The 15524-nt window shown below is 40.1% G+C and overlaps 1 protein-coding gene across 2 annotated transcripts; it reads right to left on the bottom strand.

Moving 5' to 3' along the window:
- Positions 1 to 318: 318 nt before the first annotated feature.
- Positions 319 to 9519, bottom strand: LOC127808268 (uncharacterized). 2 transcript variants are annotated; one of them, XM_052346732.1, is made up of 8 exons: positions 9047 to 9519; positions 8817 to 8957; positions 8402 to 8629; positions 7413 to 7620; positions 4790 to 4926; positions 1670 to 1750; positions 916 to 982; positions 319 to 817 (listed from the first exon to the last, which is right to left on the bottom strand). In XM_052346732.1, the coding sequence occupies exons 1-8, from the start codon at positions 9373 to 9375 to the stop codon at positions 521 to 523; spliced, it is 1488 nt and encodes a 495-aa protein (XP_052202692.1). In that variant the 5' UTR covers positions 9376 to 9519; the 3' UTR covers positions 319 to 520. The 2 variants fall into 2 exon arrangements, with proteins under 2 accessions (XP_052202692.1, XP_052202693.1); XM_052346733.1 differs by having other exon boundaries at positions 8817 to 8953; positions 9047 to 9184.
- Positions 9520 to 15524: the final 6005 nt, after the last annotated feature.

A 15524-nucleotide genomic window follows, 5' to 3' on the forward strand; every position in this document is an offset into this window, starting at 1 on the left:
CCGCCTTTCATTAACAAAGGTGACTGAGTCGATTGGTTGGTTGGTTCAGATCCGAGTTACCATTACATGTCTAGTTAGATCTATGGACTTGAATCTTGCCACCACATCTTATTTTCTCCGGTCATCTCTTTTTTAGGGCATTAGGACAGACTAAATCAAACGCAATAATGAGCCCAAAAAAAACAAACCCAAAGTTTAATTGAGTTCATTTGATTCTATCTTATAGTTGGGGAATTGAGTCTAGAATTATACTCCATCACAATTAGGTTAAACAGGAGTTAATAGAAAACTGGAACTAGCCAAACTCAAGACCACCCATAACCTAACACAGTCCTATTTCTCACAAATAAGTTGAAAGAATACATCGATAAACAAGCAAACAAAAAGTCTATATTATGATCTTATCTACTTCAATATTATTTGACAAAATATAAATTAACCATTCTTCATCACTAAAACTTGATGCCATTTTAGGTTCACTTCAACTGCAACCTCTCTGGGAATCCAATGCCCTTCACATTTAGCTTAGCTTGCGTGGTGTCTCAAGTGGCGATAAGGGCACCCCAAAAACCCAATCAAGAACGTTTAGGTACTTGGATCGAAAGACGTCCCTCTCCATGGCATAGCAGTGCATGATAATCGCGGTTGAAATGCTGAAAACTAGTACATCAGCTCTCTTCACTCTCTTTGAGGGCGGTACATATCCTGCATCAGCCATGCATGTGAAGAAGCTCTCGATAGCCCGAGCAAAGCAGTAAAGCGATATCTCAATCCGTCTGCTTTTCTTCTCGATACCCAAGGCCAGGCCTGTTGGGAACTGCCAAAAATAGAAATGTTTCCTCATCACAAGAGCACGACATACTTATATATGTGCATACATATTGCTAATCTAGGGAAAACTTAGCCGGATGTTACCGTTCCCATAGCCACCATAGGAATGTTACACATCTTGAATAGCCTGAACAGGAAGCACGTCCACATCCTAATGACCCAACAAGAGCATAAAAATCTTTGTTAAGAATGTTTTTTCCACCTACAAAATATTGATATTTGAGCGGCCATTTAAACTAGTAAATGTTCCAGCAAGAGTTCAATTGCAAGGTTCCCTGACTTTTTTCAGGTAAGAGTGTGGGTTGGTTACCAAGTACATAAGAGGCTAAGCCAACGGTTACAAATTGTCTCTGAAGACCCTTGACCAGGATAAGTATCCATGCAAGAAAGTGCAGCAGATGGCAGTATCCATATAATCATTTTCTAGACAGGAGCAGAGAATACCCAAGGAAGGTATCTGTAGAAAGTTTCCTAATAGAATTGGTGCCATGCCAATTCTAACAATAGAAGCAACTGTGTGTGCAGAGTTTCAACTCAAGTCAATCTGCTTGAGCATGAGGGTTCAGTGCCAATGATCATACAAAACCAGGTTTAAGTATCAAAATTGAAGAGTACTCTATTTGTAATCTAATTTACCATGTACGCTTTTACCCTAGAGATATAACGCATCCACGAGCTCATAGATATAACGCATCCACGCTTTTACCCTAGAGATATACCCACTTCCTATCTTCTTTGGGTAAAATGCAGCTCAAACAAATTCCAAACGCATCCATGAGCTCATAGATCAGGATCACAAGCAACATTATTAGTATAATGTATCAAAATTAAAGCTTACCAGGCAGATGAACAATAAATGGACAGAAACAAGCTTGATCTTGCAGTACCGAGAAGACCTTTCCCCAAGATTGTGCAAGGTCTGTATAAGGTTTAATAAAATGAGAAGTAATATTCAGAGATATTAAAGATATTAGTACAATCAATTTAACAGAAATTACCCAACAAAAATAGACGTTTCATCTCAATGAAGACGCATAAAATTGTTGTCAAAGTCCAGTAAACTTAGGCGCTCATAACAACCAAAAGATGCAGTCCCACTAAAAGAGGCTGAGGTAGGGAAATTGGCTTTCTAAAGATCAGATGTTAACAGAGAAATGTAATAAAAAATTGCTCAACAACCACCAAATGCCGATTTAGTTAACCCAACAAGTAACATATCAGTTCATAAGATCATAATAAGAAGGAACAAATTTCTTAGTTAATGTAACGTTCCTAGGGTTTTCCAAGGATGTAGAATGGAATTATGGAAGAATTTGGGAGTGAGAATATAAAGGGAGTGAGAGAACAGAAGAAAGAGGGGGAAATTTAGAAGAATGGAGGGAAAATCAGAAGAATTAAGAGACGAAAACAGAATTCAAATTCTTCATCAGCTGACATTCTCTACTTCTTTAGCCTAGTTATAGGCTGTTACATCCCTTCATTTAATAACAAACTGTAGATACAACACCATAACAATCTACGGCACAAAAAAGAAAAATACACGTAACAAAAGAATTACTCCTATGCCCTTGAGGTCATGACATTTCCCCCCTTCTTGAGAGGTTTCTTGTTCCCAATAAACTTATTATAGCTGTGCCTCCTTTGTCACCCAATTCCCGTTGGTTCTTCTTCTTCATTTCCATCCTCTACTCCTTCCATGTTCAATAATTGTCTTTGGCATCGGTGTCCGGGACTAAATTTATCTCCACACTTATAACATAATCCTAACTTCCTTCTCTGCTCCATAGTAGATGATTTTGCTGCATCAGGGTTTGGATAAACCTTAGAATTCACACTTACTTGATTCCCTTCCAATGATTGATAGAACAAAGGCTGAATTTCCGTTGTGATCGCGTACTTATTGGAAATCACTTCCAATGTAAGCTCCTGTAGCTTTGCCTTCTCAGCAGCTTGTCTCACTGTAGTAGGCATCATCATCTTGACTATGGACCTTAGTTCATCTTTAAGGCCGTTGATAAAGCTTGATACAAAATATTGCTTCGTGAGGGATGGTTGGGAGCTCCACATTAGAGTCCCTAGCTCCTCAAACTTCTCTTGATAGTCAATCACCAATCCCTCCTACTTCAGTTTGTCAAATTCCTCAATTACATCCACCATATTCCTCTCTTCAAAATGTTTACACAGTTCCTCAGCAAAGTCAATTCACGTGGTTTCAGTCCCTCTAGACTTGGTCCACCCTTGGTACCAAGAATCAGCCGTATCATTCAGATAAGTTGTTGCCAAGTTAATCCTCTGATCTTTAACCACATTGTAAAATTGAAAAAATCTCTCATATCTGTGGATCCCCCATCTTGGTTTGGATCCTTCAAAAACCAGTATCTCCAACCTTGGCATGGTAGTATAATGGGTAGTTTGAGAAGAACCTTTTACCTATATTGCTGGCTCTTCAATTGGTAATCCCTCAACTGTAGCTTGAGGAGGAATCTTATCACCATGCAAGATTGGATTAGAAGCGGATCTCAGCGGAAACTCCAACCCAAAAAGTCAAGGAAGAAGTCGGTCACTAAGCAGGATTGGATCGAGAACCGACCTCAGCAGAAAAATTGCTAAGGAATGAAATTGAGGCAGTAATGTCGACAACATGTTGAACACGTTGTCTATTCTCTGACCATATTGATCCATCATCTCCTGGTGCCTTTCCAATTCCCTCTGCATATTCTCTCAAGATGCAACGAAATCCTCTCACATGTTCTCCCTTATAGCAGAGATGTCCTCTTTGCTGCGGGTCACGTCCTCCTGAGTCCGTAACATCCCCATTTCTAGTGCCTCCATCCTCAATTCAAGCTGTTTCATCCTTGTGCCTTCTGCCATTTTACTTCCTCCAAGAATTGTTTTTGATATGCTTCTAAATTCTAATCAAACCTCAAAATTCTTTGTTAATCTATTTCCAAGGATTGCCTATCGAACATTGTTGTTATCTTCCGAAATGAGAATCGATTGCCGCACCAACCAACAACCTAGGATCGGTTACTATAGATGAATCACTTTGGGTTACCTAGATCGCAGTCGCTTATGAATCTGCTTCCCAATTCTTGATCGCCTGCTTTGGATCCGCTTCCTATGTTGGTCAATTCTGCTGCAACCAATAAAATCCACCAGAATTAAGTCAGAAATCACCTAGAACTCACCTCTTGCTCAACTTCCAGAGAACCAAGTGGATCTACTTCGCGAGGATCACTTCTGATTAGCAATTCGTTGTTCAACAATCGCGCAAGAATTTGTTTCCCACAGTAGCCTTCCTGATTTGCTTTATTAGCTGAGGACTTCCTAACTCACACATCGAAATTCCAAATCTAATCGCTATGGGTTTGCCGGAGTCACAGCTAAGGAATGATCGGCTCTAATACCAAATGTAACGTTCCTAGGGTTTTCCAAGGATGTAGAATGGAATTATGGAAGAATTTGGGAGTGAGAGAATAGAAAGGGAGGAAGAGTACAGAAGAGGTAATTCAGAAGAATGGAAGGAGAATTAGAAGAATTAAGAGAGGGAAACATAATTCAAACTCATTCATCAGCTGACATTCTCTACTTCTTCAGCCTATTTATAGACTGTTACATCCCTTCAATTAGTAACTAATTGTAGGTACAACACCATAACAACCTAAGGTACAACAAAGAAAAATACATGTAACAAAAGAATTACTTCTATGGCCTTGGGGTCGTGACAGTTAACCCCCACCTTTTTTTCGCATATTAATTATCCAAGTAAACCTAGCTGTGGCTTAAAGGCACAGAACATACACTGAAGAAATTGACGATGCTATTAAGTACAAAGCCAGGCCCATATGGCCTGAATACCATCAATTTGTAGATGATAATTAGTGTCCAATAGTTGCTACATCCATGATACCAACGAATCAAGAATTCTGAAGTCCAAAGAGCATCATAACACTTTTACCTTTTCAAGAGACCTTTCCGATGAACTATTAGTGCAGGGATCAAATAAACTGGAAGATAAACTGGTAAGGCTCTTTTGTAGGCTTGGAGAAGAAACGAAATGAAGTGTTCACCACATGATTGTTTTCCATGAATAATCTGCAAGCATTTTGAAAAGGAATTATCGTTCATGATGATTATGTAATAATGAAAAACAATTGCAGTCGCATAATGATGACATGAACAAAGTAGTAATCTAAGATTGTTCAGAAATATACCATGGAGCATAATGCAGGTAATCATTAGCCACAACCAAATTAAAAATTGTTCCACTAGATATAAAGAAGATAAATGGGTTAAACAAGAAACTTGCACTGATTCAAGTGGCATGCCTAAATGATGTGCCTGAAAAACATATAAGAATTTGGTGCTGCACCATCAAATGAATTGAATAACAAAATTACCAAATATGAATTCCTCCCCCCCCCCCCCTTCTGACTGTGGAAGAGAGTACATGAATTTAATCAAAAGTGTCAGGGTCAAACTTCTTCAACTACTGCACTTGGATGCCATATCAGACCTAAGGAGGAGTCAATACCTAATCAACATCAAACCTCTTATGATGCACTAAAACTAGCTTACTTGAGGGAAATCTACTGCCAGTCCCAGGCCTAGATAAATTAGGAGGATTGTGTTACGTAGACGAACAGCTTACTAGAAGAGCAGAGATGATCCTGAAATGCTGTGATAGCAATATCCCTCTTTCTTTTCTCCCCCACCCCCCTTTTTTCTTTCTTTCTTTCTTTTTGTCGTTTTTCAAAAAAGAAAATTAAGGGACATGACATGCTAGGAACATGTAGTTAATAGATAGATATTATATATATATATCAATGAAAATAATAAGCAGTTTATTTTCACAAGAAATATATATTTCAAAATAATAATAAATTATTTTCACATCATAAATATTTGGAAAGAAATGTGAGCAAAAAGTCCTGTATGGATGATAAAATTATTGATTTCAAGTGTTCTAGAATTAAAAATTCTAAAGGAGGATGCACTAAATGATATAAATCCACATTGATTTTTTTTAATAATTGATCCACAACTTGGAACCCCAAGATTTCAAAAGTATTTGATTCTCAATTTTCTTTTTTCTTTTTTTAAAAGGAAACATTTGGACAAATGCTTGGAAAAATATCCCTAGTGTCCGAAACCGTGTTCCTGACATGGCTCCTTAAAAATGTGCTATACTTCTTAGATTCCCTGCATCATAGTCCAAATATTAAGAACATATTTAGTTGATTTACCAACTTGCATAATTGATGCCATAAACTCATATTTGCAGAAAGATGCTCATGAAAGCAAACTCTAAAAGTTGTGGCAAAAAGGTGAAAACTTAAGCAAGTATACATTGAAATTCTTCTCAAAGTTCACTTTTGACACGTTTATCAGTACACATCAAATTCAAAGTCAGGCTTTCATTCTCAGCTTTCATCTCCAAGGTTCCAGTCATACATCAAGACTAAATACTAGACCAAATGAATGCTCCAATCCTCTAAAAGCATTTGAACAGCACTTAAACTTACATTGGACAATTCATGTGCTAGCACATCATGATCAGGGATGTAAATATGTCCTCAATGGGTCCCAATTAACCTCATTTAAAGTGAAAGCAAGTACAAAAATGAGGTATAGGTACAAGGCTCATTTAAAAATTTAGCAAAATAAGCATGTAAATGGGGTTAACTGGGGCCTCATTTATACCCCTAATCATGATTCAAAGAACAACAAGTACCACTTGTATGCTTAAAATCATGGGTAAAGACATGGGACACCAATACAACATGACATGAACACGGAAACATCATGGTTTAAGAAAGATTAAGACACAAATACACGACATGCACGTGCCAGGGCAGCCAGGCACATAATAAAAAATAAATAAGCATTTTTATGTCTATACATAAAAACCCTAATAATTTTGTCAAATTTCCAATACTAGAAAGAAGTGAGAACAGGAGAAAAATAAATTTTTGATAGGTCTATTCATAAACAAATTAGAAGTTCTCATATTAATGTTCATAAAATCAAAAACTCTAGAAGTTGAAATAAATATAATTTCATATTTCTTATTTTATCTCTAGGTTCTTAATTGTCTACTATAGTTATATAAGCAATGTACATGTAAGTCATCAAGTATTCAGTTCTGTATAAAGCAAATCATGACGAAATAACCATTATGTTATCGCCATGCATGGTGTCCAACATCAACAAAGAACCTCTAGGTAGTGTTTTGCTCCTTATTTGCACATAATCTTTTGAGATTATCCTTGTAGAGTCAACATGCTAAAACTTTATGAGCATGTGGATAAACATGCAATTCAATAAGTGATTAACGATAAGGTTCTTCTACAATAGACTCATATCAGTTTCAATTCATATGCTGGTAAAATATCATACAAATTGAGAGGCTAAGTTTGTTTTATTTATTTATTTATTTTTGCTAAGTTCATTTCACTAATAGCAAATACTGGATCCTTAGCAAAATGTCAATAGAAGTTTATTCCAACTCATGAAAATGAGGAAACTATGAATGGTTGAGGAAGATAAAACTAAACTGTCATAACATCAGGAAGACATACCGAGCATGGGACTTTCATTTGCGGATCCAGTTTCATGTCCACACCTGTGGCCTTGTAGTACTTCTCTATGACCTCCAAATTGGTAAAAGGCATGCCACATGCTATTTCTTTCACACCCTGCAGGATAACAGGATCCTTTCCACCATGTTTATTGAGAAAAGATTTGTAGGATGGAGGCAAACTATCCTGCTTCAGTATATAAGCAGACCTGAAAAGAATAACCTTCTATATAAATAACATCAAAAGAAATGAATATGCACAATTTTAAGGAAAATATAGAGACTAGACTGTATTCCAAAGTCACGTCTTCTGGAAATTATGAGGTAAAAAAATGTTGGGATACAACATTCTTCATATGGGAGGTTAAATAACTGATAAAAGCACCACCACTACATATAAAAAGAGTTACTCTTGTCAACACTCTTACAAATTTTTGAACTGCCATTACAAGTTTCACCACAGATAACAAAAATTGGAAACTGGAAGAATTATCAAACCAAGCTCACAGTATATATCCTTTGGCATTGGTTCTGAATTATCCATCCTTTGGAATGAAAGCATCAGTGCAAAATACAAATCATTTACTTATAATAGCAGTTAAACAAAAGAAGGCAAGATTGCTTGTTTCCTGTCACTTTCCGCAGGTGCTTACGATTTCATGAAAATTAAGGGTTTCCAATGACAAATCAACACATTTCAAGTGGATAAGCCACAAGAAATCAGTAACAATTTACTCAAAAACAAGATTAATGTAGATCATTCAAGAAGTAATCATTTTCTTTTTCTAGTTTGAAACAACACGTGGTTTTTCTTCAGAATAATCCCGGGAAACTTAAAAAGTGAATTGCTTTAGTTGGCAAAGATACTAGCACGCACAAACTAATTGAAGAAGAAATTGATAGAGGATCAAAATCTTTAGAGAAAAACTGAACTATTCTAATATTGGGGAGGATAAAAGAAAGGAAAACTTCAGTTCCCAGTGGACGTACAAAATTTGGGAAGAGGAAAGACACATCAGGAAAATATCCCCATGAGCCCAAGTAAGAGGTTTGCAAATGCGCCCAAATCGCTTGCCTTTGATTCCGCAGCGTGATGCCAAGACAGCAGCGCGCATGAGTATGTAAATGGCCAAACTTGTATGTTGCGTCTCTAGTCCAGTCAGAAGCATCGAAGGTCCTGCAACAGCACCCGCCAACAAAGCCCTCCATGTTGCAGTCCTGATAGTAAGACAGCACTTCAATCAAATTACCAATCAATAACCAAACACATGGATGATCCAAATCATCTATGCATAACAGCACAGATGATGATTACCAGACTGATTAAGCGTAAATTTGATAAATTACGAGAAAAAAGATTAATTTAAGAATGCAAGCAAAGAGATGAAGAGTATGTGAAAAATGCCTGCGGTGTCCTCCCAAAGTAGCAATAATTTCATCCACAGAAACAAATGTACCAGCGAAGGTGCCAAGGAATAGGCCATATCGAAGAGTTTCTTTGACTGCCAAAATCACATCCTCACTGCTCGAAGCCATTCCGACCTTCCTGAACCGAAGAATTTTAATTAAAACGATATAGTTTTAATCACGGAATCAGATCTGAGACCTCGCCAATATGAATTCGTACTCAATTACCTTACAGGGGTGGATAATCGTCTCCGTCTGAAGCGAGCGAGTACGGCGAAGAGAGCGAGGCCACCTTTCAGACCAGCTCCAATAGTGAAACCTTTCACGGAGGCATTGATGATCCTCGACAGCTTATCATAGTCCTTCACCGGAATGGTATCGAAGCTGAGCAAAGATCCGCAGGACGAGGACGAAGGAAGATCGGAGCGTCTGCAATGCGAGCAGCTACGATTGTCGTTCAATTCGAGACCGCCGTCGTCGATATCGCCTCCGGTGTCGAGAGAAGCGCAAGTGCATGGGCCGCCCCTAGCGCGTTTTCCGTCGCCGCACGGCGACATGGCGGCCGCCGGAGGCTAGGGTTTCAGGAAGCCGGGAACATCCTGCGCTGCAGATAACTTGGTGGGAAGTTTTGAAAGAGAGAAGGGAAACAATTTGACGGGACGGGAGAGAGAGACTCTGTATATGATGATTGAGGCGTCGTACATACAGACAACTACCATGTCCAATTTAAGTGAATTGTCAGTTGAATTTATCATGTAATTTATAAATTTAAGTGAAGAATTAATGATTTTACTACGTCTCTCCACCATAATTATGAGTTAAAATATAGAATTAACGAGCTCTATAAGGATTAATAATTAATAATGCTATCAACTTCATTTCATTTTATTTAACAGTGTTTGTTAATTAATGAGTGAAAAATATGAGAAGTATTCGGGATTTTTATACTTTTTAACTTGTTTATTAAAATTATTTAATGATTTTTTAAAAAAATTAGGTGACTTTTTAACTTAATTTTTTAATATATATTTATTTATTCTTTCGCAAGATAAGCATATCTTCACAAATAAAAAATAATAACATTTGTGTTTTTTAGTGTATTCTAAAAAAATTAAACAATTTAATAAAGAATTTAAAATATTTTTTAATTTTATCTTTGATAATTCTATATCGGGGTCTAGAAAGCATTCTATTTTTATCTTGATACTCTTTTATCTTATTTATTTTAACAAACACTATCTTAGTAATAGGTTGCAATGAAGTAATTTTATATAGGTAGTGTTTGTTAAAATAAGTAAGATAAAATTGCATAAAGATAATTTATCTGTAAGATCCAGAATAATTTATCTAAAGGAGTGAGAGATAAATTTATTTAGAAAATTTAAAATAAAAAGTCACATAACTTCTTTTTAGATAAATTTAACAGATACAATGAAAAATATTTTTGTTCAAAATAAATTTCATATTTTATTTTTTTTGATTTATATCTTGGTTAACAAATATTATCTTAATGAATTATATTAATCTTCTCTATAATTGAAGTTTAATCTAGTGAATTTATTTAGTTTCACAAAATTACTATACAAAATTTTTATATAAAATAACATGATCTATTAACATAGTAGGGCTGTTACAATACTCTTTAGAGTGCTAATGCCTCGTGACTAAAATGTAAAAAAAAAAAAAAATTATGATATAATGCAAAGAGATAGAATATAAAAATAAGAACATGGATGAATTAGCCTAAAATAGTATGTGACAAGTATCTAACACCCTGTACAATATGATGAATGCCGTACTAAATAGAAAAATAGAACATGGATGGATTAGCTAATTTAGCTTACAATGGTATGCTCCAAATCTAAATAAAGTCGAGCCCTAATATGTATACAATTTGCATGTTAGGTCTCTCACTCTCATAGTTATCTCGTAATCACAATTTAATTATGTAAATATAATTATAATAGTCATAAAGATTTGATCGTCCGGGTCCAATCTCGGTCTTCTTCTTAGGCCCAATCTCGACCCCTCCTTAGATCCAATCTTGACCTAATTTGGTCTTTCTTCTGGATCCAACCTTAGCCCAATGCCAACCTACCACAGCATCATTACAATCCCACTGAATATCCGTGCGGCAGTCTTAGACCCTATCCTCATTAATGATAGATCTCATCCATATTAATGAAGGTCTCGTCGCCACCATGCCGCCACCTGGGAACCTCCATTGGCTCTGGATAGCCAGTCTCATCACCTGTAAATGCATGATGCATGCATGTAGGAGAACATCTACTCATTTTATATCAACCAGCTCTTTTCAAAGTCAAGGTATGTTCTGATTCCTGACCTACTGATACACTATCTCTCTTACTCACTCGACCGTCAAAGTGCTTGTAGGTGCCACCCGCCCCTTGAATGGATCCGTCATCGGAGCCTGCGCCCAAGCTGTAAGCACAACCGCCATCGACCCTTCAGCAGGGACCTCATCCCCGGCATCAACACGACCACAAGAGGGACCCCCATCGAAACCAAGAAAGCCGGGATCATAGCAAAGGGCGAAGAGGATCGCCTCAGGCCTTTGAGCCACCCCAATCACACTACAATGCGTACACTTCCCTCACAATAAGGTGGGATCGAATTTTTCAAGAAGTTTACAACGCCAAGATCATCCTTCTCTCGAATATCAATGAACAACGACTCCCTTCACGGCAACACCGACACTAGTAGGTGGTGTGATTACCACCGCATGCTTGGACACACGACCGAAGAGTGCGCCACCCAAAAGGACCAAATAGAGTGGCTGGTTAGGGAGGGCTACCTCCGTCAATACGTTTACCGACCAGACCGGAGACAGTCCCCCTAAGACAATTCGGGAAGGTAAAGGAGCCACATCCCTCAAACGCTGCACCAAGCAGTCGATAGGCGAAACGCTAGGCCACTTTTAGGAAACCCGATAGTCGAGGTTATTGATACCATCTTGGAGGCTTCGCAGGCAGAGGAGAATCAAGCTCGACAAGAAAACGACATCTCCCGGCGGTGATGTCCATAAACAACACCGAAAATAGACCAAGGAGAATTCCCCACCACCCCACGATCCCCTTCACCAAAGAGGATTTCGAAGGTACCAACCAAAATCTCGACGATTCCATGGTAATCTCGGTTGTCACCGCCAACTTTTGGGTAAAGAAAGTCCTTATAGATCAGGGCAGCTCGGTCGACCTGATGTACTTACTAACCCAAAAAAAGATGGGAATCCCCAAAAGGAAATTAAGACCATTCGACAGAAACCTGATTGGGTTCTCAAGGGAATAGGTAGGCGTTAAGGGCTACATCGACTTACCAACTTCATTCGAGATAGCTCCCCTCGTCAAGACAATCTACATCTGATACCTAGTCATTGACTGTCGAACATCATACAACGCGTTGCTTGGCCGCCCTTCTCTCAACAAGTTAGACGCAATAGTGTCCACTCCCCACCTAGTTATGAAGTTTCCAGTAACAAACACCAAGGTCGGAATCATTCACGCCTACCAAAAAGAGGCCTGTCAATGTTACCACGACAGTCTCATGATTCGAAGTCCTGAGCCCAATAAAGATAGTAGGGGAAGCGGCACTCCCGGGAATAATGGTCAAGCAGTAGGGACAAACGACCAAGCCCCTCACTCTAGCGACACACAACAGAATTAGAAAAACAAAACCGATCAGTAGATGACCAACGTCGACCTGAGACAAAACTCCGCCTCGAAAAGCTAGACTCCTGCCCAAAACAAGCTATTTGTGGCGCGAGCATCGCTCCCAGAGCCAATATTAGCAGTAAAACCTGCCACCTAGCTAAATCAATGGCATTGAGGGAGAGCACACTCCGGCCAAGCAACCATACTTCTAGTGTAATACCCCGAGAGCCCAGAAAAGTTAGAATATATTGAGGATAGTGTAAGAAAGGAAACAACACCAGCTGGATACCTTTTGAGCTGAATGTTGGCAAAGAACTCCCAAGTTAAGCGTGCTTAACCTGGGGTAATCCAGGGATGGGTGACCCCCCTGGGAAGTTCGTGTAAGCCCATCAGGGTAAGTTGTTCCGGTTCTTCCTATCGCTCGAGCGGGATGTTACAAGTGGTATCAAAGCCGACTCCCGAGCCTCTGAGCGCGGTGGTGGGGCAAACCTCAGCGAGGAGGCTGAGTCCCGAGGGGGGCGTGAGGCCCCTATGGGGGGTGCGTGTAGGCACCTTAGGCGAATCCCACATCGGCCATGCAAGGGGGGAGAGATCTGGGATCGGTTGTAAGGTCGCATGACGGGGACGTCATGTGCTTAAGGGGGGGAGAATGTAATACCCCGAGAGCCCAGAAAAGTTAGAATATATTGAGGATAGTGTAAGAAAGAAAACAACACCAGCTGGATACCTTTTGGGCTGAATGTTGGCAAAGAACTCCCAAGTTAAGCGTGCTTAACCTGGGGTAATCCAGGGATGGGTGACCCCCCTGGGAAGTTTGTGTAAGCCCATCAGGGTAAGTTGTTCCGGTTCTTCCTATCGCTCAAGTGGGATGTTACATCTAGGGACTCATTATCATGATATCCTTTGCTAAATAAGATAGTTGCTTCCATTCATTACTCGTCATAACTTATTATTCGTTATATCCCTTGCGGAAACACATATTTTCCTTTGATACTCCCTAATAAATCCTAGCGTAATCCCATTTCATCATAGCCTTGACCCTACCTGATAAAACTAAATACGAAGTGCAAGCCATCTGCAATGCTGACTCACCTGGTACGCATGGAGAAGTAGGGACAAATGTTCGGGCAAACCACCACCGAAGGGGTGTGAAGTAACGAGGTATGCTAAAAACTCCACACTTTATGAAAATAAACTCAGATGCAGGTACGAGCCCCGTCATTGCTCTAGGCGCCTCGAGCCCGCCTCGGCCTTATCGAGCTATGCCTTATATTAGACAGGTGCACAGGATCTTAAGCTAGACTCGGTCCTCTTTTAAGCCATGCTCGGGACCCAGACTGACATGGTCAGTCCTCCCTACGCGAACCTCAAGCACAACCCCGTCATTACTCTAAGCTCCTCGAGCCCATCTCGCCTCTATTGAGCCACACCTTATATTAGACAGGCGCACAAAACCTCGAGCTAGACTCGGTCCTCCTTTAAGCTGTGTTCGGGACCCAGACCGACATGGTCAGTTCGCCTCGCGCGGACCTCAGGCACAATCTCGTCATTACTCTAGGTGTCTCGAGTCCGCCTCGGCCCTATCGAGCCACGCCTTGTATCAGAAAAGCGCACAGGACCTCAAGCTAGACTCGGTCCTCCTTTAAGCCGTGCTTAAGACCCAGATCGACATGGTTAGTCCGCCTCGCGAAAAACCTCGGCTTGAGCTTCCCTCGGTCGGACCCTAAAGTCATGCCTTGTAATAAACAGGCACGCCGGACCTCGAGCTTCCCTCGGTTCGACCCTAAAGTCTTGCCTTGTAACAGACAGGCACACCGGACCTCGAGCTTCCCTCGGTCCGACCCCAAAGTCGTGCCTTGTAACAGACAGGCATGTCGGACTTCAAGCTTCCCTTGGTTCGACCCTAGAATATTTTACATCAGGACATAAGGTACCCAAAAAACACTTACATTCCATTACAAAATTTTACATTTGATTATAAGCCTTATATCTATAATAATCTTATGTTATACTGGGCTATCATATTGCATCTACCGTATGATACAAATGCCTGGAAGCCTAACATGGGACAAGCAAACAGATAAAGCAGGGCCAAGCGGCGGTCACTACATAACGCACTCCTCTGAATCATTAGCAATTGTTTCCCCCGTAAACCGCCCAAGAATGGCTGGACCTCTTTTGTACTTCCTGACATCCTACTTCCAAAGGGGTCGAATTCTGCCAGCATGGCCGTTGCTCCTGATGAAAATCCGAGACAACCCACCGCTTAGGTGATCCCGACATTTCCAACTTTCAAGCTTGGAGCTGGCAGACGATCCCTGACTCCAGCCTGAAAATATCAACTTTAATGGCCCAAACCCTCAGGCGCTGGAACACGATACTTCCACTAGAGTTGAACTCCGAGAAAGTCACATCACCTATTCTAGACACGACATGTCTCACTCATCCTAGTACTGCCCTCGTCTCAACACACTCAACCATAAACCTCTCGGCCCCCGCTGTACCACTCAGGAAGTTGCCACTCACGGGGTCATCAACAAAACACCGCACTTGGGTTCAAAATTCCCACCGTCAAACACTAACCACATTTCCCTAGTCTCTTAGAGCGAAGATGCAAACAAGCAATGAAATTTAGAGCTTTCCCTTCCCATTTTATAAGCATGATTGCCCGACGGTCAGAATACCCCCACAGTCTCCCAAACAATTAAATACGGTTGGACTTCGAAAAATCACACCATCAATATAATCATATCCCTACCACGGAAAATGAAAAATCGCACCACTCCCACCCTCATCAATCAACGCCCCCGCGTGTTAATACAACCCCCGAAAGACAAAGCGTCTCACCAAAAAATAATACGTTCAGCGCCGAAACGTCGACTCATTTATAACCTCGAAGCTTGCGCTGCACGCGCAGCCCCTCCAAACCTCTGTCAAACTCATGGAGTTGGCACCCCGAATCCTAGAATTGGGCACCCAACCATCCAACTCAAAGATCCACCAGGTCTGCCAACAAGCGCCCTGGCTCGATAAAA

The sequence above is a fragment of the Diospyros lotus genome, chromosome 8, assembly GCF_014633365.1.
Source record: "Diospyros lotus cultivar Yz01 chromosome 8, ASM1463336v1, whole genome shotgun sequence".
NCBI lineage: Eukaryota > Viridiplantae > Streptophyta > Magnoliopsida > Ericales > Ebenaceae > Diospyros > Diospyros lotus.

Excerpts from the sequence above, each read along its gene's own strand:
- LOC127808268 (XM_052346732.1), bottom strand. The coding sequence starts at position 9,375 with ATGTCGCCGTGCGGCGACGGAAAACGCGCTAGGGGCGGCCCATGCACT. Across the intron at positions 7,621-8,401 it reads CTTTCCTCTTCCCAAATTTT|GTCTGCTTATATACTGAAGC; the intron begins GTACGTCCACTG and ends TATTCTTTTCAG. Across the intron at positions 1,751-4,789 it reads CGGAAAGGTCTCTTGAAAAG|ACCTTGCACAATCTTGGGGA; the intron begins GTAAAAGTGTTA and ends AACCTTATACAG.